The following is a 20,353-nucleotide window of genomic DNA, read 5'->3' on the forward strand; positions in this document are numbered from 1 at the left end:
AGCAACCACATTTTTTCCCCCCTCTTGCTGAGTCCGTGGGAGATGAAGAAATATTTGAGAACTGAGACAGCCCTGCTGCAAGGATATATTTAAATAAAAGGAGCGTGTCCGTTTGAAAAGCAGTCATTAGGCAGCTCTGGAGTTGGAGAAAGTGTGAGCAGGGCATACCCAGCCTTTAAACGTGGTCTGGAGTGACCTAAATAAGCTTTTTCCTCCTTCAATTACACTCCCCTCGGGGGACACAGTGGCTGGTAAGAGAGCTGGGAAGGGAGATGGAGGAGCTGCTGGTGGTCAAACCCTTCCTATGGCCAGACCAGCTCAGGGGGCCCTAAAACCAGCTCGTGCTCTGGCCCTAAGTGTGGGGTGGTCACAGCCAGCCCCCCAAATCCCAAACAGTGGTGGATGGCAGCTAAATGAGACCCATCCTGCAGGCACAGCTGACCTGATGCTCCTTTTGCTCATCACACCCCAAAGCCAGGCACAGGGAAGTGGGGAAATACCCCGAGTCTGCATTTACTTGCCCCTGCCTGGTGATGCCACCCTGAGAACCAGGAAAAGAGGCTGCGGTGGAGCAATAATGTGATCTGGGACAGAGGGGTGAAGCTGAGTGATGCTGAAGCACAGGGGAGGTCTGGGGGGTGGTTTGCCCACTCAGCCTGTGAACAAACACAGATTACAGATTTCAGTTTCCAGGGCTGCCAGTCTGGTACTAAATCCACTAAAACCTCAGTGAGACCCCAGTATGGGGATCCCCACCCTTGTGGAAACATGGCACAGCAGCCTGAGTGAAACAATTATTACACAAACACATTTGGAAGCTTCTCTCCAACTTCTCTCTCACCATATCAAATAATATTAAAAGAATCCCTCCCACCTCTGTTATTCCCACCCTGCATCGGCCACCAACAATCAGCATCCCAGCCTGCTCCAGGCCTCACCACCGGCTCCAAACCTCTCTGGAAGGGAGCCAGAAGGTTTCCCCCATCCAAGAAATACCAACAGATGATGTTCATCTGGCAAATTGCAAGGGACATATCAGGTTGTGCCTGGGGGAGGAGAACAGGCTGAGAGAAAAGCATCTTATTCCAAAGGCACCATAGGAAGTGAAAAGAAAATGGCTTTTAAGAGAGCCTCACCCTCTCAGCTGTAAAGAACAAGCACTGACCTACAAGGCATCTGGGCTGAGTAGTTCAAGTTTTCAAGGATTCATTTAACAACTGAAAAAAATCTCCTAATTGTTCAGAAAACAAACACAGCCAGAATTGCAAGGACATCGGTTTTTTTATAAGAGTCAGCCCAGCCTCGTCAGAGGTTCAGCTTTATGGAAGTTTCAGTCTGTGTCATTTGCAGTGGTGTCTTAGGCCAATCCTGGCCAGCAGCACCAGGAGGGCCACCAAATTCACTCTGTGGCTCCTGCTGGACTGGAAGGATTGACACTCACCACTGAATATGGAATGGATTGGGACTGAAAAGGTCAAAGCAAAAGGTCTGCAAAGCTGCTCTGTCAATCTCCCACTTGAGACAGTCAGTTCAAGCCTTCCATCCAACCCCTGTGGTTAAAATCACAGTGAGAACACTTGGCTCACACGGCCAGGGGGGCTCAGAGTGATGCCTGGTGGTCGATACTGTTGCTGTGGGATACAGGCAAAGTCTTTCCTGCTGCCATCCCCAGGGGCTCAGTGAGGACCAGAGTGAGCCACATTCCCTGCAGCTTTCCAGGGATCCTCTATTCCCTGAGGGACCAGACTATCCACCCATGAGCTGCCACAGCTCTGCCAAAACCCAGCACAGCTCCCTTTGGCAGAGGTGACAAAGGTCCCACCGTGTCCTGGGGCCTGTCACTGGGGCTCAGCAAAACACTGATAGTCCCTGGGGGTTCTTATTCAAATAATCTGCCTTCTCCTCTCTGTGTGCATCCACAACTCTGCCTGAGGGTTGCAACCCCGCCAGGCCACCACAGTTGTCACAACAGTGACACATTTTTTCCTTTCCCCAGCCATGCAGTGAACACCCTGTGCATCCCAAAGCTGCTCAGGAGGCCATGGGTCACCGTGCACCCCTCTGGGATGCCCCTTTTTCTCACCATCACTTGTAAATAGGGAAAGAAAGAAGGAATTTCACTGCTCAGGACTGGGAGGGAAGCTGAAGCGAGCAGACGCCAGGGCTGTGCTCTGACCATTCCCCAGCACAAAGCCACGTACAGCCCAGGGCAGAAATGTGGGCTAAGAGCTCGGGAGGAGGTGTGGCTGGCAGCTGTTCCCTGCTCAGGTGAGCTCAGTGCCAGTGGGGGCCACGCAAAGCTTTCCCCAGCCCCGTCACTTTTCCCTCCCAGCCCAAGATGCTCCAAAGCCTCTCCTGAGCTCCAGAGCCTCCTCCAGCCGGGGCACATCGTGCCAGGCAGGCTCTGCCCTGGGATGAGAGGAGCAGCACGCTGCCTCAGCCCTTCTTTTCCCTCTTTACCTCCCCCTGCTCTGGCTCTGGCTGCCGAAAGCGCGGCCCCTGAGCCTCCCGGAGCGCCGCGGGCCGGCGGGGCTGGACTTCCTGCCAGGCATAACACGAACCAGATGATGTACTCCAAACCGTGTCAGTACGCCCACCCCCAGGAGAGACCAGCGGGGAGGGGAGAGGGGGGAGGGAAACAAGCTGGATGGAGCTTTCATGAACTCTCTGCAGAGCTGATGAGCCGCTGCCACCAGGCCAGAGGTGAAGCGGAACAGCCGGAGCCTGAGCTCATCCCTTCCTGGCCGCGGCCGACCGAGAATTTCCATGGCAGGTTGTGGGGTTGGTTGTTTGGCACCGGGAGAAGGAGCCGTTGCCCTCCCCGAAAGGCTGGCTGCCCTCAGCGGATATCTGCACAGCAACTGAAGAGGCTTTAGTGGTGATCCCCCCCCCCCCCTCCGCCGCCCCCATTCCAGCGGGAAGCATCCAGAGCAGCACATCTGGAGCTGGCTCTAAATCCCAGCAAAGCCAGACTTGCTGACCCTCGCTGATATTAACCCCTGCACCGCCAGGGCTGCGGCTCCTGAACAGCAAAATCCTTCTTCCCGCTGAGCTTCTCCCGACACACCGTTTGCTCCCGAGCAGCGACACTCCCACCACACCGATGACGAGCATCCATTACTAAGATAAAAGGCCCAGCTCTGACTCAGATTATTTCGGGTGCCTCCACATGCGACTGCCATCAACAAAGCACTCGGGCCTCCCTGGGACCAGTCCGACTTTGAAGAACCCGAGATCGAATCCAAACAAGCACAAATATTCTTGCATCCTCCAGGAAAGTCCTCCCAATGCCTGTAACCTTCCCCAGAGGACACTTTTGTGGTTTGGACAAGCCCGAAGCCTTTACAAGGAGCTCAGATACGAGCAGACTCCTGACTCCCACAGCCAAAGTCTCAAATGAAGTATTAAAAGTCCGAAGTTTTAACAATCTGTCCCTCTCCCTGGGTGCCCGGAGGGAGAGCATCTGGTTTCTCCCAGCAGAGCCTGCCAGTCCCCAGGGGCACAGGGACTCACAGCAAAAAAAAGCCAAGCAGAGGCACCCATTTATTCAATAAAATGAAACACCTAAAGTACCTAAAGGGGCCTACAAGAAGGCTGGAGAGACTTGTGCAAGGGCATGGAGTCATAGGACAAGGGGGAACGGCTTAAAGCTGAAAGAGTGTAGATTTAGATTAGATTTTAGGAAGAAATTCTTCCCTGTGAGGGTGGGGATGCACCGGCACAGATTGCCCAGAGAAGCCGTGGCTGCCCCATCCCTGGAAGCGTTCCAGGCCAGGCTGGACGGGACTTGGAGCAACCCGGGATAGGGGAAGGCATCCCTACCCATGCCAGGGTGTGGGGAAAGATGATTTTCACGGTCCCTTCGAACCCAAACCACCCCGCGATTCCATGTAACAGAATTTCTCCAAACACTCCGGGAGTGCCCACAAACTCCGGGCCAGCCCTGCCCACGCTGCCAGCGAGGCGGAGCCCCAAAAACCAGCCAGGGGCGCGCCGCGGGACCCCCCAAACCCCGCATCCCCCGCACTCACCTCCAGCGGCGGCAGGTCGGGGTCGAGCTGCGTGAAGCTGTGCAGCACCACGGGGCTGCTCTCGCCGGCCACCTCCAGCCTGACACCGCCCCAGAGGCTCCTGGCCCGCCGGCAGCCCTCGAACATCCTCTCGGGGCCGGCGGGGACATGGTGCGGCGGGGCCCGGCGGCGGCTCACCATCGGCGGGGTTGCCGCATCCCCGGCCCCGCAACCCGCCGCCGGCCCCGCCAGCCCCCCCGGCTGCCCGGGGAGCCGCAGCGGGGACGTGGGGGGGATGTTTGGGGGGAGCGAGGCGAGGCGGAGCGGAGAGGAGCGGTGCGGCAGCGCCCGCAGCAGCGGGGCAGGCGCCGGTAGCCCGCAGCCGCCCCCGCGCCCGAAGAGCGGCCTGATGTCACGGCGGGGCCGGGACGGAGCCGGCTCGGCTGTAAACCAGGCACTGGATTTCCTCCCGCAGCCTCCGCCCGCCCCCGGGGGCCGGCCCGGCTCGGCTCGGCCCCCTCGGGGAGGGGGGAAAGGGGGCACGGCGGGCGTGAAAAGCCCCGAGGCCACAAAAAGGGGCGGCGGGCAGGAGGAGGATGCTCGGCGGGCTGCGGGGTGGGTGGATGGGGAGGGCGGGGGCGGCCGGAGCCCCGGCTGGGCGGGGGAAACACCGGGGTGTTACCGTTGATGGGAGGGAGCAAAGTCACGCAGGTGACAACGGCTCCGGGAGAGGATCTTTGTTGTCACCAGGTGCTCGCGAAGCACCTGGTCTTCACACGCCGCTGGGCAGAGAAAAAGTGTTAACTGCGGGCGGGTGAGTATCATCAGCGCGTGTTTTCATGGCAGCATTATCTCAGCCCGTGAGCTCAGGGCACGGCCCAGCCCCTCGCTGGCCACAGCTGGGCTGTGTGGGGTGACACGGTCACAGCGCTGCGGGGACAGCAGGCAGTGTCCCCTGCCAGATGAAGTGATGGGACCCACGGTGAGTCAGTGCCAGGCCCCCCACGCACAGGCAAAGGCGGGATTAGGGACCGGGGCACCTGCTCTCGGCCCAGCAGGGACTCTGGCAAAGCAAAACGAGCCTGGGGGACAGCAGGGCTGCAGATCCCACTTTAGAGAACCCCTGCAACATAATTCTGTTTTCGGAGGCAGAGAGAAACGGGCAAAACTGTTTGTCATTCATCAGCCCCCTGCGCTGAGCACAGCGTGCTCCAGCCCTCCCCTGCTCTTCCCCTTCCCTCCTCACACACTGCTGAGAAACTGCATCACAGGGTCCGGGCTGCTGACACCGCCAAAACCTGGACTTTCATGCCTCAGCTCCTTCTGCAGCTGAAATAACATCGGCCTCCCAGGGCCTTCCAGCCCTGCAGCTTTATTTCCAGTGAGGACATGGAGCCAAAGCTCACATGTCCAGCTCTGCCCAGGGCACCAGCAGCTCCTGCCCAGGCAGGAAGGGATTAACAAAGCTGCCAGGCTGTGATAGGCTTCAAACTGGAAAGTTTACCAGGCAAAAGGATGAGCCAGGACAACGGGGGCTATTGTCCTGCTTTATCTGGAGCCAAAGAGGTCAAAGGGGACTTCCTGGACACCCTGGGAAAGGGGACCTAGCCCAGCAGCAGGGTCTTGCACTGCCCGTGGCAGCCCCACATCTTTGGGGGTAATACAGCCTGTCCAGGCACAGAGATCCAGCCCTGATCCCTGCCCAGCTCACCCTGCAGGGCCAGGTGGGTCTCTGGAGCTCTCTCCACCACGGGAGGATGTGATGCTGCTCCCCGCAGAGGTGTCCCCAGCCCCACTGACACGTCATGCAGGAACCACGTGGCACTGCAAGATGTGCTGTGAAACTCAGTGCTGTGCATCACTTGGCTAAAATCAGAGGCAGGGACCTGTTTTCCAGCCGAAATCACTGCTGCCTCTCTGGGCTGTGAAATATTTGGGAGGGAGACTCTGCTTTGATTGATGTTTGAATCTTAGGGCAGAGTAATCACAGCCCACCCCTGGAATGGCTTGGCACCGCCCAAGTGCACACAACAAACAACAGCACCACTCATTTTCAGCTGGCAAAAACCCTCCCAGAGCCTCCAGCTTCGTCTGACCTCTGCAGAGAGATGCAGCTCTGTTTGATGGGCAATTTTCACCGTCCCTCGGTTGACCACTAAAGATGGTTTCAGGGGAAAAACACTTCTGATAATGGATAATAAATAATATAAGGCAGGAAGGCAACTGCGGGGGTTTAAAAATAGCCAGTCAGTTTCCTTTCTCCTCTCTAGGGAACCTTCTGGGTCTGAAAAGCAAAACACTCAAAGCGGGGTCAGGAGCCCAAGTTCAGGATGTTTGCTCGGCGGAGCTCACCCCAAGCACTCAGCCGTCAGGGGCAAGGCTCTTGAAAATCATGAGATTCTAAACAAATAACTTTTCAGGGTTTCTTATTTGCCTCTAAGCACACAGCTGAAAGGGAACAGGTGGGATCACACCCTCAGGTTTCCCCCTGGCACCCTTGAAGGTCTAGAAATTGTTGCAAAATGTGATTAATTGACACGCACGTGACTTCGGGGAATTAAGAAAACTATCAATGCCGGAGTGACTCATTAAAAAAATACGCTGTCAATGCACACTTGGCAAACTCAGCAAGAAACTTTTCACAACACACTGAGCTTTTTGATGTCATCTGTAAATGTCCCATGGACTCTGGCAGGCCTGGGAATTGGGTGATGTGGGAAATCCATCAGTTTTGGTCTTTCCACCACTCTGAAATCAGCTCTTGACTGGATAAATACAAACCCACACGGCCAACGCTGGAGCAGCTCTGCTCCTCTGCCGCAGTCTCCAGCCTTTCCTGCGTGGTCAATAATGGGGAGAGGGTAACACAGAGAAGCTTTTGGAATCTTTAAGCCAGTTTGCTGGTTTGGGAATCAATTTGGGTCAATCTGTTATAGCCAGGACCTGCAGATACAGACCTCAGTTAGTAGCTGGGCTCACCCTGGACCCCGAGTTGTCTCTCCCCAGCATGTGGTGTCTGAGCATTCCCTCAGCTCCATCCTCCAGCCTTCCTTTGCTTCCATCTCCCTGCTCTGCTGCTGAGTGGGGCTTTCCAGCCTATTCCCTACAGGGCAAAACTCACAGTGACCCAGTTCCTGTGCTCAGTGTTGCTGTGGGTTTGTTTTTTTCCATCAGGCGAGGCTGCCCACCCCAAAGCACGGCTCACAAACACTTCCACAGGAGCTGCTCCTGCCTGGCATCAGCTGCCTGCCAACACCCCAGGGCTCCTGCCACCGCCCCCAGGGCACTGCCACCGCCCCCAGGGCACTGCCACCACCCCGACAAACCTGAATTCTCTTTGAGCCTCACTGAAACCACAGCAGGGCCGATGCCAAGAGCTGCAAAGAGCTGATCTCAGCCCTGAGCAGAGAAGGCAGGAATCACCCTCACCGCCTCTAACTGAGCCCCTCTGGAGCATCACACACCTGCAGCTTTCACTGCTGGACCAGCGAGGGACCCAAACCAGCAGCCTCTGAGGGGAACTGGCCTGTTTCATGTGGGAGTTGCAACATCATCCGGCCTCTGTCCCAAGCTCTGGCACCGGCTCACGAGGCGCGTCTGTGTCAGGCCCTGACATGGAGCCCTCAGCACTTCCTTCTATTGTGCAGCTGGGGAAGCCCTTCTGCTCGCTGTTTTCAAGATATTTTGGAGGAAAAGTCCTACCCAGTTACAAGAATTACTGACTGAAGGTTAGGCATTATGTGCTAGATCAAAACTTTTTGGGCTTTCCCATTTTAATTGGAAGAGACTTTTCATTTTCACTGCCCGGGCTCAGCTGGAAGGTTATTTTATAATAGTAATAATAATAATAATAATAATAATAATTCAACAGTAAACAACCAGTACTATCTCTTCCCCTTCAGGATGAGGGGGAAAGCTTGTGCAAGAAGGGAAAATTATGTCACTGCTCCATTCAAACAATCAGTACAGAGATGTGAGATTGGGTCCCCCCCAAATTTGGAGACCAAGAGATCTCAGGCCCTCACAGACCCAATTCTCACTTGCAGCGTGATCAGTGCCCCGATTTAACCAGATTTTACATGAGAGCCACCCACCACTTGCCACAGCTTGCAGCAGGCATGGATTTTAGGAGATTGTCTGCTGAGTATTCCAGATCCAGGGCAGTTGGATCACTCTACCCCCAGGTTTTGGGTGTTTCTCAGGGCCATTTTTGACAGATCAGGCACAGTGAACTCTTCGTGCTGGCAGGGAGGAAGGCTGGCTCGGGCTCTCCTGCCCTTTGTGCCCCTCCTGCCAGGGACAGCCATTCCCCTGCTGCAGCACCCCCTGCTCCCCTTGGCCCCCCATGGGCAGCCACCGAGCCGGAGCCGGGTTAATTCGGGAGCACAGCTCCCCTCCACACCGAGCATTAACACAGCCAGGCAAGCCCCTAATTACTGTCAGCCCCTAGCAGAGGAAGCACAGCAAATCCCTGGGCAATCAGGATCTCAAAGTCTCCATCCAGCTATTCTGTGTTTCATTTCCTGCAGCCCCTGTGCACAGCTGGGCTACGGCAGCTCCTGCCGAGGCTGCCGGCTCCTGAAGCTCAGCAATTATTCCACAAACCTTGGAGACTCAAGAGCTTGCAGGAATATTTCTCCTCCATCCTACTCCTTACAGCATCCCCTTGGCCTTAGCAGAATCACAGATTTTTTTGGGAGGGTTGGGTTTTTAGATTCCAGAATGGTTTGGGTTGAAAGGGACCTTAAAGATCATCTCATTCCACCCCCTGCCACGGGCAGGGACACCTTCCACTGTCCCAGGCTGCTCCAAGCTCCATCCAGCCTGGCCTGGAATGTTTCCAGGGATAGGGCAGCCACAGCTTCTCTGGAAAACCTGTGCCACGGTCACTCCAGACCCTTGTCCAAAATCCTTCTCCAGCTCTCTTGAAGCCACTTTATGCACTGGGATGCTAAGATTGCCCCAGAACCTTCTCCGGGCAATTTATCAAATACTTGAGGAGCTTCCATTAGGGCAGCAAGCAACACCACAAACATCTGTTTTCCAAACTTTCTGACCTCTAAAAGCTCATCAGAACAAGGCCAACATGTGAGGTGGGGGGAGATCAAACCACTTTCTCAGGAAGAAGTGACCACAGCACACGTCGGGCAGGCACCTGGATTCCTTCACGGCAAAGAAGAAAATACTCAGAAAAACAAGAGGCAAGCTACAGCTGTTAATGCCAAAATGTGCCCAAAAAGCTGGAGACAGCAGGGCCCGAGCTGCGAAAAGCACCGAGAGACCTCAGAGCGTTTTTCAGGGCACCGCAGGCAGGGGGATGCAGGGACCAAAGCTCATCCAGCGCCGGCTTTTTCAGGAGCGTCACAAGTTTTGTTCGAGTTTTATTCGGGACCATCCCCGCACCGGCAGGAAGCTGCAGCTGCAGCTCCTGGTGGCAGCGTTCTCCCTTTCTCCACGTGGCTCCCCGCGCCTCCCGGGCGCTCCCCGGAGTGCAGAGTTCAGCAGGCATTAAGCCGCGGCAGCCTGACACGCTGCAGACACACCAGAGCTGCTCTCCTAAGCACCATTATTTCTTGAGCTGTTTGTCTTTAAAGGCCGCTTTTATCTCCCTATCACCTTTCTGCCAGACTTGTTTCAGTCAGCTCTTTTAACAAATACCACCTAAGGTGCTTGCAACCAAAAGGAAAACAGGAAAAACATTTCTCCCTGTTGCTTAGCAATGAGTGTGTGGCGAGTTCAAGCCTCCCAGGTGCTCCGTTATTGTAATTTCCATCCTCGCTTGCTTGGCTTCTCTGCAGAGCAGCCAGGGAAAGGAAAACCACTGGCGGAAAAGAGGGGAAAGGTTATGGAGCCACAAAAATTTGCAGGGAAAAGTTGGGAATAGGTGTAGCCCCTGAAGATAAGGGGAAATCATTTCCGTTCCTTCTCATCTGCCAGAAAAATGAAATGAAATAGTGAGATTGCGTTTTATAATGAAAACACACATCCACCACCTGGGTGGATACAGAAGAGAGCAAAGCTCTGGCTCTGCTCACCTTTCAAAAACACATCCAAGGGCAGGCAATTTTCCACCCACAACAACCAGCCAGAATGACACGTTCAGCTGAATCGTGTAAAAGGAGAGCCCCAGAAACGAGAGGCTCTGGCAACCAATCCATGGAGAAATCCCAGTGGACAGCAGAGAAGCTTTGCTTGGCAGAGCGGCCCGTCCTCCTCCTCAGCTCCTATCCCAGCCCAAGCTCCAGCCCTGCTCCCACCTGTGCCCTCCCTGCTGGGCTGTGCTGCTGCAGGGACAGGTACACCCACCTCACCTGTGCCAGACACACACATGGGCAATTCGGGCTGGCCTGTGCATCCCACGCTCCAGCCAGGAGAGCAGCTTTATCCCAGCTTTATTCCCACTGGCTCTGCTGGGCTGGGGAAGGCCAGGAGAGGCTCTCCCTGCCCTCTGCCCAGGTGACAGCACCTGCAGGGTGTCACTGAGCACTTGGGACATACCCTGACCCCACACTGCTGATTCTCCCCGGGGACAGCAATGCAGGCTGGCGTCTGTGTCACCAGCCCAGCACGCTCAGACTCAGCTCCCTGAACCTGAACAGCACCATTCATTGCCCTGCTGCTAGAAAGACGTGCCTGGACACACGTAGGGGAAGGGAATGATGCCACGGAGCTGCTGAGAAGTCCAAGAGAAAAGTGATGCCACAGCACAGGCACAAAGCACATGGAGTTGATACCTTGCACAAGATTAAATTATATCCAAAGGCCAGCCTAAAAATGGAGCCAAACAGGTTGCAAGGTGCTGGGTTGATCTGAAGAGATACAGGCAGGGAAATAAAACAGATTTGCACAAAGTTATCCCAGTACAGGAACAAGGCGGAACAGATTTAAATGCCAGATCATGGGAATAAACAAAGCAACAGCAAATTGTTCCACACACACAACGTTAATAACAGCAATATATAACTGAGATTACCGAAAAAAAGAAAACCAGCTAAACAGGAACAAAGCCCCTTAAGAGGGGATATGAAAAGGATGTTCCAACAATGGTCCTGTCTCTCCTTTGACAGCACAAACGTCAGGGAAGGCATAAACCAAAACCCAGACGCGTCGGGAAGCGGCAGGAAAGCTGACTTGATCTGAAGTGAGGAGTGAAACCTTGGAGCCAGGCTCCAGCAGAGTGAGGAGCTGATGTGATCGAAAGTGAGCAGCCAAGAGAGGAGCCAGAGGGCCCGGAACAGCCTCAGGGATGAGGGAGAGGAGCTGCAGGAGGAGCAGCAGCAGGAGAGACGTCCGGCAGCTGGACCGGCAGCCAGCGCGCCCCGGTGCTGACACTGCGCGGCCCCTGCCAAGTCATCTGGGCCAAATTCACCACGGGCTGGGCAGGGACACAGTGAGTGGACATGAAAACATTCTGCTGTAACAGCCTGAGCACACACTTACTGCTGCTGGCCACGTGAGAGCCAGGAAAAGGGGCTGGCAAGAACTGGAAAGGGAAAGTTTCACTGCTCAGTGCTGAGCCGGCTATTGCGGAGATGAAACAAACAGTGACATGGCTGAAAAGTCAATTAAGAATTGGAAAAGTCTTTCAGTACCCCCAGGTATTGTTAGGAGCTCAGACAAAGGATGTTTAAAAAAAATTATTTTCCCTTTGGTGATTACCCCTTTGAAAGGTTTCCGCTCCGCATTGTTTTAGCGGGGGAAGTTATTCCAGGGTCTCTCTCCATGGCCAGCAGAACACTGTTTGTTGTGGGGGGTTTTGGCATGGAGGAGCAGTGTTATCCCAAACAATACTGTATGCCAGTGGCTGAGGGCCAGGTTTGTCCCTCAGTTACAGTGGCAGAAATATCAACAAACTCATCAAGTGCCACCAAGTCACACCACGGCCACAGTGCTGCTGACCCTCCCAACTTTTTTACTTTCCAGTCCATGATTTATGTTGTTTTTCCTTCAAGCCTTGGCTCTGGGAATCACGTTGATTGCCAAAAGAATTTCAGGTTTTATTAAAATAAAAGGTTATCCCATGAGCACTGAAACTACTTGTGTTGCTTCCTATGGCTTTGTGTCTCGAGACTGTTTTCGGTGCCTAAAAATGTACGAACCGAGAATGAAAATGTTTTTGCGGTTAAGTGTTTGTAAGAAGCATCTCCCACGTGGATTTGCTGGGGTCTAATAATACATGAACTCATGCTACAGATGTTTTGGGGCATTTACAAGATTCTTTCCCTCCTCTCAACCATCTCATTTCATCATATCTGCACAGACTTAATTATCTGCGAGCCCTTGGCCAGATCTGCGCGACGCAGGTCAGCGGGTGCAGAAGTCATCTGGGGAGACGGGGTACAGGCAGAGGGACACCGTGACAGCATCAGCCTGATTTTGGTAGGAAATCAGATTTTAAGCTCTTTCTGGCTCCCTTAACTGCAGGAAAAATGGTGAGGAAACACGACTCGAGCTCTTGCAGGAGGGTCAGGGAGCAGAGGGTGAGCGGAACAAGGGTCCCCAAGGGTCTCACCCGGACTTTCTGCAGCAGTGGGGCCCTGAGCAGCTCCTCCCCTCTTTGTCCCCCGTGGCACAGAGTGCATGGCCTGATCCATCTGTTCCTGAGCTGCCAGCACCATCACAAGGCAACGTTTTTACCCTCAGCAGTGAAGATCAGACCCGTATGGATGGCTCGTTACCCAATGCCACTCGTGCCACACGGGTCCGGAGCAGCGTCAGGGTTTCCATGACATGTGGGCACGTAACACGGTGGCACAGACGGTGCCACCCAGCCAGGGCATGCACTGAGTCATCCCTGACAACAGCCAAACCCCTGGGGAGCTTCCCTTTCCCCCTCCTTGCCCCAGCCCCGGCTGAGAGTCACCTTGTGCAAAGCTCCTTCCCAGGGCGGGTGTGCCAGGGCACAGCTGGCACTCGAGGGGCCCTGGGAATGGAAGTGTGTCACAGGTCTCAGACGGGGTCTGGTGCCATTCTGTGGCCAGCTGGACTGCCAGCAGCAGCCAGGTCTTCAACTGACCCCAAAGTAACTGGGGAGGGCTGGGAGGGCCAGGTCCCCCTGGGGGCTGTGGGTGCAGAGGCGTCGGGAAAAGGTGGAGCTGCCGCCACTTAACTTGTCCGTCTCCTCCCCTGTGCTTCCCGCATCCCTCTCCGCCAAACAGAAAGGGAAATCCGGGATTTTCAGCTGCTTTTGATTCCCTCTTGCTCTGCACACAGCAGGGTGGGGAGGGATTAGTCTCCATTTCCTGCCTCCAGACAGCTCCAGGGCTGCCCAGGCGGGACCCCCCCTGGTCAGGGGCTCCCCGACCCACGACCACGACACTGCCAGACCCCACGGGGCTGGAACAGCTCCTCCATCCTCCTTCCCCTGCCCTCAGCTCTTCTCCCCAGAGCCCCCAGAAGTGCCTCCCAGCTGCTCTGCCGGGTCAGCCCAGGCTCTGGCGCCACAAACCACATTGCCCCTCCTTCCTCGCCTGCTCGCAGTTTCTAACTCGCGCTCGGTTTCCAGTATGGGAAGGAGAAGTTCTGGGGAGGACACTGTGGTGAAAGAAAAACTCCTGACTCTCAGAACGATCCACACCGGAGCCTAAAGGGAGAAGGATGAGCAGACAGGGGTTACTAAGGGAGATTTTTGGGTGCTGCTTTCCTGGCAGGCGGGAGAGGAAGCCCCCTCATCTCGGGTCAGGGCTGCATTTCCCTGTCACCAACATCACAGCCAGGCACCACCAAGATTGTCACATCAAACCAGCCTTGTCCTCCCAAAGAGCTCCTCAATATCTCCAGGTGAAGGGCCTGATGCTCACAGCTGTCCTCTGGGAGCTCACAGCACCCGAATTACAAAGGCAGCTGTCAGCAGGATGGGATTGGGTATTTCTCACTCCTGGGCTGTCAAGAGGAAGCAAAAACCAAATGTCCTGCTGCCAAAAGCTGCTGCAGCCCCAGCACACGCCGGGACAACCCTGGCACAAGCCCAGAGAAGCCAGAACACAGGGCTGAGGAGATGCCTGCACAGGGAAGACACGAGAAAATCAACAAATCACATTTCGGATGCAAACAACTTTGAGGTTCTTGAAGTCAGGCCTTCAGCAGCATCTGCATGGAGGTGGTGCCCCAAAGCCTGACCACAACACTGGGGTGCACCATGTGCTGCCCTCCCCAGACACCACGAGTGATGCCACGCACATGACTCCAGGAGCTGGGAGTTAAAAATACCAAATATCACAAGTTCTGCCCCAGCTGAACCACCAGCAGGGCTGACACCATTGTCATATGGTGGGGCAGGCAGGAGGATCTGGGGAGAACCAGCTCCTGGGGCAGTGGAGCCAATCCTTCCAGCAGTGTTGGTACCACAAAGTTCCTTTATGAACTCCAGGTTCACACCAAGCTGCATCTGGCTCTCCTCCCTTCCCTGTAGTGTTTTACCACCTCATGAGCAACTGCACTGGAACCAAAGGTGCTCTTTGCATCTCAACAGCATTTACCAGCCAGTTGTTCCAGGACAGGGCTCCCGGCAGGGGCGTTTCTCAGCAGAATTTGACTCTCCCATGGCTAAATCCAGCCCTATCTGGATACAGCAGTGGTGCCTATCTGTGCTTGGCAATGCTTTAAAAAAGCAAGCTGCTCTCTCCTGCACAGGGACACCAGTGAGGGGCAGGGGATCCTCCAGAGCCGTGTGTTGGCTTTGGAGCAGAGCCAAGAGCCCCGGGGCTCATCGGTGCTGCCCGAGGAGCAGCCGTGCAGCGGCTGTGTGTGACAGGAGGAGGTTTCAGCAGCACCACGGGCCACAGGAGCACGGCTGGTGTCAGCAAGGTGCAGTGCCAACCCCTCCGTGGTGGCAGCCACGTCTGAGGCCGGGCAGGGTCCAGCTCCAGGCGTGGCAGGCGCACTCAGCATTGCCACTCTCAGCTGTCTCAGCCCCAGGGATAATTTAAAATAAATAGTTAAATAATAATTAAATAAGGTCATCTCGGATGGAGCCCCTGGATGGGAGATGCCCGGGGCTACACCCACGCTCTGCTGCTGTGTGAAGGGTTGTGAATGGGGCAAACCCTCCATTTCCCCCGTATTTGCAGCTGGGACAGCCCAAACCAAGGCCTGCAGTGATGGCAGCCTTGTCCCTGCCCCAGCCCTGCTGCAGGACATGGAATGTGAGGCTGTGCCGAGCAGGGGATGAAGCCACGGGCAGGCAACACCCACACCCCCAACCCAGCACCTCGGCTTGGGGAGGGCAGGACAGCCAGGGGCAAAGAGTTCCCGTGCTCTGGCAAAGACCCAAAACAACCAGCAGCCTCCCTCTGACGGCCCGCGCTGTGCCAAAGCAGCCAGAAAAGTGGATTTGCCTTATTTGAGCCCACGTGGGCAGCGGGCAGCGCTGGCAGCGCTCACGGCACACTCCTGCAACAGCTGCTTCTGCAGGCGCTGCCCTGAGCCCGGTGCACGGTGACAGATGACAGCAAATTGCACTGACGGGGCCCTTACTGAATCCAACTGGCAGGAGGCAGCTGCTCCGGGGCCGATGTGCCGTGAGTCAGGGTGCCCAGGCCCCGGGGCAGGGATGGAGGCAGCTCCTGCCAGCAGCACACGGGCACCGGGCTGTGCAGCTGCCCCGGCAGTGCCTGGAGCCACGAGAAAGGCTCTGCCGATCCCACGGGATGGAAATGGAGAGCACAGTGTGAGAGAAGAGCTGAAAGCGCAGGGAAGAGATCCCATTTCACTGGAGAGAGGGAAAGTGCAAGAGGCAGAGCCTGTACCTCTGGGAGAATCATATCTACACAGTAAAAGCTGCACGAGGAGCAAATTCTCACATTGCCCTCAAGTTTCAGACAGAGAAGTTGGTGCTGAAGGATGGGGAGGAAGAGCAGAGAAACAGAGAACCACTCTAGGAGGTCACCTTGAACATCACATCCTTAGCTAGGGACCGGTTGTAACGCCACCAAAATCAGAGGGTTTATTTACTGAGGATGTGGCACGGGGTATTTTACCTTATTTTACCTCCTTTTCTGGCAAGCACAGACCCAAACCAAGCCACTTAGAAAAATACATTGAAAATAGATCAACTGAACAATTACTCGAAACGTCGTCCCCTTCTGCCTCGCAGACAATTAGCACGGCTTTAATTGCACCAGTAACTCTGTGAGGACAGCGGTGAGAGCTGGTCAGGCAGTTCCAGCCCCCGCAGTGAGCACGGGGAGCCGTGGTACACGTGAGGTGACCACCACAGACCCACTGGTGTGGCCACACGTGGGCAAGGCACAGACATTTGGTGAGCACCAGGCATCTCAAGAGCTGCAAACAGCCTGTCCCAGAGGTGACAGAGTTCAGGCAATAGTGACAAGCCCTTGGCCAGCATGAGCCTCAAGACAGGCTGTACTGAGGCTCCAGAGGTCTGTGCTCTCATTCTACTTCAGCAACTCTTGTCTGCATCAACACCATCCTGCTACCTGCTTATTTGTGAGAACCCTGGAATTACTGGCCTGGCACTCCCAGGGCTGTATCTCACATGTTTATTCAGTGTGGGAACACAGGCAAGGGTGAAGACTCGGGATGTTTTAGCACCAGTGACCCAAACAGCAGCTACTGGGAACCTTTTCTCCATCCCTTTTAAACCAGTGAAAGGGCTCGGCCGCCACACCAACTCTTCCTTCTCTGAAGCCTCACCCAGGGCTGGAAACAGGGATTGCCACCACCCCAAAAGCTCCTGGGACAGCATCAGCCAGAGGCACAAAGTGGAGTGTTCATGGCCTCACATGTTCATACGTGCGTCTGGTGGGGTTCAGATGGTGGGGCAGAGCTTTGATGCCTCCCCCAGCACTGGGACAAGCAGCACAGAGGCACAGATCAGCAGCGGGGTCACACACAGCCCTGGGAGCTGCAGGGACACCCCACAGCACTGCATGGATCCAGAGCTGCGCCTGCACAAATGGTGTGGGGTGGGCTCAGCCCTCAGCCTGGCCAGGGCAATTCCCAGAAATCCCAAGACTTTGCAGCGTGCTCCTAAATCTCAGTCCTTACAGATGAGCATTAAACCTGGGAGCCTTTTCCCGTAGTTTCTCATGATCTCGAAAGGAACAAAACAATGATTTGCCTGAGGGAAAAGGAGAGTTTGGCCCAGAGCAGGGATGGAGGGATTTGTTGTTTTTGCCTGTGACTGTGGTCAGGAAATGGTCCTAGAGCTCATTTTCAGCTCCTCCCTCTCGATAACATCTACCATATGCACGCAGTGGAAAAGAAACAGCCTTTGATACAGACCCGGCAGACTTTGATTCACCACGTCGGCAGCTATCGCTGCACCCCGGCTCCAACCTGGGATGGACACCAGCAGCAATTCCCTGTCCCTGTTTGACCCCCAGTTAAAGCCTTTCCAGCTTCAACCTGGGATTGACACCAGCATCAGCTCCCTGGCCCCGCTTGACTCCCAGTTCAAGCCTTTCCAGCCCTGACGGGGGAAGTAACACCCTTCCCACCCATTCCCGCAAGGATTAATTGGCTATTTATGCAGCACTCCAAGGTGATACCGCTGCTGCGCACAGGAACAACGGAGCCGGAAATTAGTAGCTCATTAATGCTGCTCTGAAAGTTTTCTTTCTGTGTGCCAGAGGACAGCGTTTCACCCAGGATGCCAGGGTTGCAGGCAGCTAAAACTCTTAAAACTCCACCGAATGAGGTCTCAAATGCGGCAGGGAATAAGCCTGTGCTACAGCAAACCTGGGAACTAATCATTTGTTCCCATCTCCAACCCCTCTGAGCCTGGCTCTAAGGTCAAACAGAGCTTTTATCTTCTTCTGTATTTCACTATGCTGAGGGAAAAAAATAATAATATTAGAGGAATAAATTAGCATGTGAAATGTAATTTAACTAATTAGCTCGCTGGTGTGGAAAATATTTGCTAACCACTTTGAAGTCAGACCGACTTGCACTTATTAGGACATCACAGAGGAGAAAGGAAGAAGGCAAAGATGGGGAGACCGCCACGACAGGCTGTGGAGGATGCAAGCGGGACAATGAGATATTCCCCTGATTTCTTCTCACCCCGCAGGGCTTCACTCAGTGCCCAGCTCGGACTGAGCAGTGCCGGGAGAGCCCCCGGCTGTGCTGCTCTGCCCTGACCTGCCGGACGCTGCAGCCAGGGGCGTTTTCCCATTTTCCCAGTGCTTTCCATCGCGACACAACGCTGTGAGAGCAGCATGGCATCAGCCTGGCATGCCCAGCCAGGCGGGAGGGATGCTCTGGGAGCGGGCAGCAGCATCCCATCGCCCCGGGACCCCACCGCTCCCTCCCAGCCCCGCGGGCTCGCACTGGCAGGGAGTGGATGCCGCCAATTAAGCTGACAAACAGAGAGCCATAAAGCTCCATCATGTCAGGGAACTGCCTGAGATGCCACAAACAGCCGTTATATCACTTGCAACAGCCCGCTCATTGATTTCCCCACCTCCCAGGCATAGAAACTGTTGCTCTTTTATTAGCAAAGCTTTGGAAATCCCTCCCCATCACAGCAAAAGAGGCAGCCCGGGCAATTTTGCAACTGCTGTGGCTGAATTATGAAAGGGGGGATTGACAACCCCGCTAAAAGCCATCAAGGAAGGCAGAAATGGGAGCCTCCTCTGCCTGATACACAGCACCACATTGAGGGTAACCTGGGGGGGATGTTTCTCTTCCAGCTGGCCACCCACTGAACGTGGGCATGAGCACCTCCAGTGCCCCACTGCCAGCTGGTGAAATGTCCCCCAAAGGAGACCCAGCCCATCGCTGGGGCAGAGCAGCTTCCCTGAAAAACAGGAATATGAGATCTTGACCCAACAGAGTTGCTGCCCTGGGAATAGAGACTTGAGGCAGAGGTTCATGGGTTTTGTGGGGTGTCCCCAGCCTGGGCTTTGCCTTGCTCCTTTTTGAAGTCAAAGCTTTGCTCCCTGGGAATCCAGCCTGAAAAAGGTCAGTTGTGTGTTCAGTGAAGGGATTTGCAGCAGGAGGAAAGCCCATTTTTCAAGCCAGGCCTTCCCACAGGGATGGCCCAGATGTTGTGGACACTGACGGACAGGAGCCTGCAGCAGAGCCTCAGGTACTGCAGCCCCTAAACTTCCCCCAACCTGCCTGTGTCACCTCCAAGAAGAAAGGAAATTAATGAGCCTGAAATAGAAATTAAAGTCCTGAAATAGAGGGGGAAATGCCAGCACTGCTCCCTCCCCACTGCCCACGCAGCCCGGCGAAGCGACGGCAGGAGATGAGCAGGGACCTGCAGGTGGGTGTGAGACACCAAACCCTGCCTGGCTGGGGGAATATTTCAGCTCTGAAAGAGGAGTTTCCTCATCACCCCACAGACAAAAACGCCACTCAGGATTTCCCTGCTGGCATTTCCCCACCTGTGTGTTCTGCAGCAGCTTCCAGCAATGGGACTCACCGTGCCCCCGCTTTCCAGGAATGGAAATAGAACCTCAGAGCAGGGGTGCATGAACATGGAGAGGCAGACACACCGAGACACAGAGCATGGAGACCCTGATCCACCTCCTGCTCACAGGTACTGCCAGACAGTGCTCGCCCATGGGGGTTTCATCCCACTCTGCCCAGTGCAGGAGAGGGCAGGGGGTGGAAGCACCAGTGAGGCCAGAGCTGGGAGACGTGAGCATGCCTGGGAAACGTGAAAATGGGGATGCTGGAGATCCCAGTGTGCCCCCCTGGCAGTTCGAGTTTCCACAGGGAAGCCCTAACCTCTCCTGTCCCTCAGTAATGCCCCAGCCATGACCTGAGGTCTGGGGACACCCTGATGTGCCAGTCACCAACTGCTGCCTCACCGTGACACTGCCAGGACTGGCTGTCACCCAGCAGCCTCCAGAGGGCTCGGAGGAATTGCTGAAAACCCAACCAACCAAATAATAGAAAAATCCCGCACTAACATATTGCACAGCTCCCTTAAAAAATTATTTATCTTTTCTGATTAAAAAAAAAAAAAGCGGAATATGATAAGCAAGAAGAAATCCTTGAGTGACCCAGGCCAGGGCATTCCCCATGCCCGGTCCCAGCCGATGCCCAGCGCAAGGAAGGAGGCAGGGAAGCCTCCACCTGTGTCGGGCAAGCCCTGAGGATCCCCCTCGCTGCACCAGGGGCCGCAGGGAAGTCCAGCACCAGACTGCACTGCTGAGCAGAGACGGAGATCGCCTGCCGTAAGCCTGGAGAAATCTGCCGCTTAGGAATCAAGCTGAAGGAGAATAAAGCACCCAGGCACTGCTTCACCCGCTTCATCCCCCGCTCCAGCCGCCTCCCACCGCCCGGCTGCCCTCCCTCCTTCCCAGGAATGCTGCAGGAGGCACCTGCGCTGCCCAACCCCCGGCACACCCCAGCAGCTCCGCAGTGGC

The 20,353-nt window shown here is 55.3% G+C and overlaps 1 protein-coding gene across 6 annotated transcripts in view; it reads right to left on the minus strand.

Annotated features, from left to right (window-relative positions):
* Positions 1-20,353, minus strand: part of RALGDS (ral guanine nucleotide dissociation stimulator) — a 57,092-nt gene that overhangs the window by 19,723 nt on the left and 17,016 nt on the right. For 4 of the 6 annotated variants that reach the window (XM_066200939.1, XM_066200937.1, XM_066200935.1 and 1 more), the window contains exon 1: positions 4,032-4,429. The exons of the other annotated variants lie outside the window; for them this stretch is intronic. In XM_066200939.1, the coding sequence (XP_066057036.1) occupies positions 4,032-4,211 (180 nt within the window). In that variant the 5' untranslated portion in view covers positions 4,212-4,429. Of the gene's footprint in view, positions 1-4,031; positions 4,430-20,353 lie in introns of those variants that run through there. 6 annotated transcript variants of the gene reach the window in all.

This window comes from Chamaea fasciata, unplaced genomic scaffold (genome assembly GCF_029207755.1).
Source record: "Chamaea fasciata isolate MVZ Bird 193981 ecotype frontalis unplaced genomic scaffold, bChaFas1.0.hap1 SCAF_20, whole genome shotgun sequence".
NCBI classification, from domain to species: Eukaryota; Metazoa; Chordata; class Aves; order Passeriformes; family Sylviidae; genus Chamaea; species Chamaea fasciata.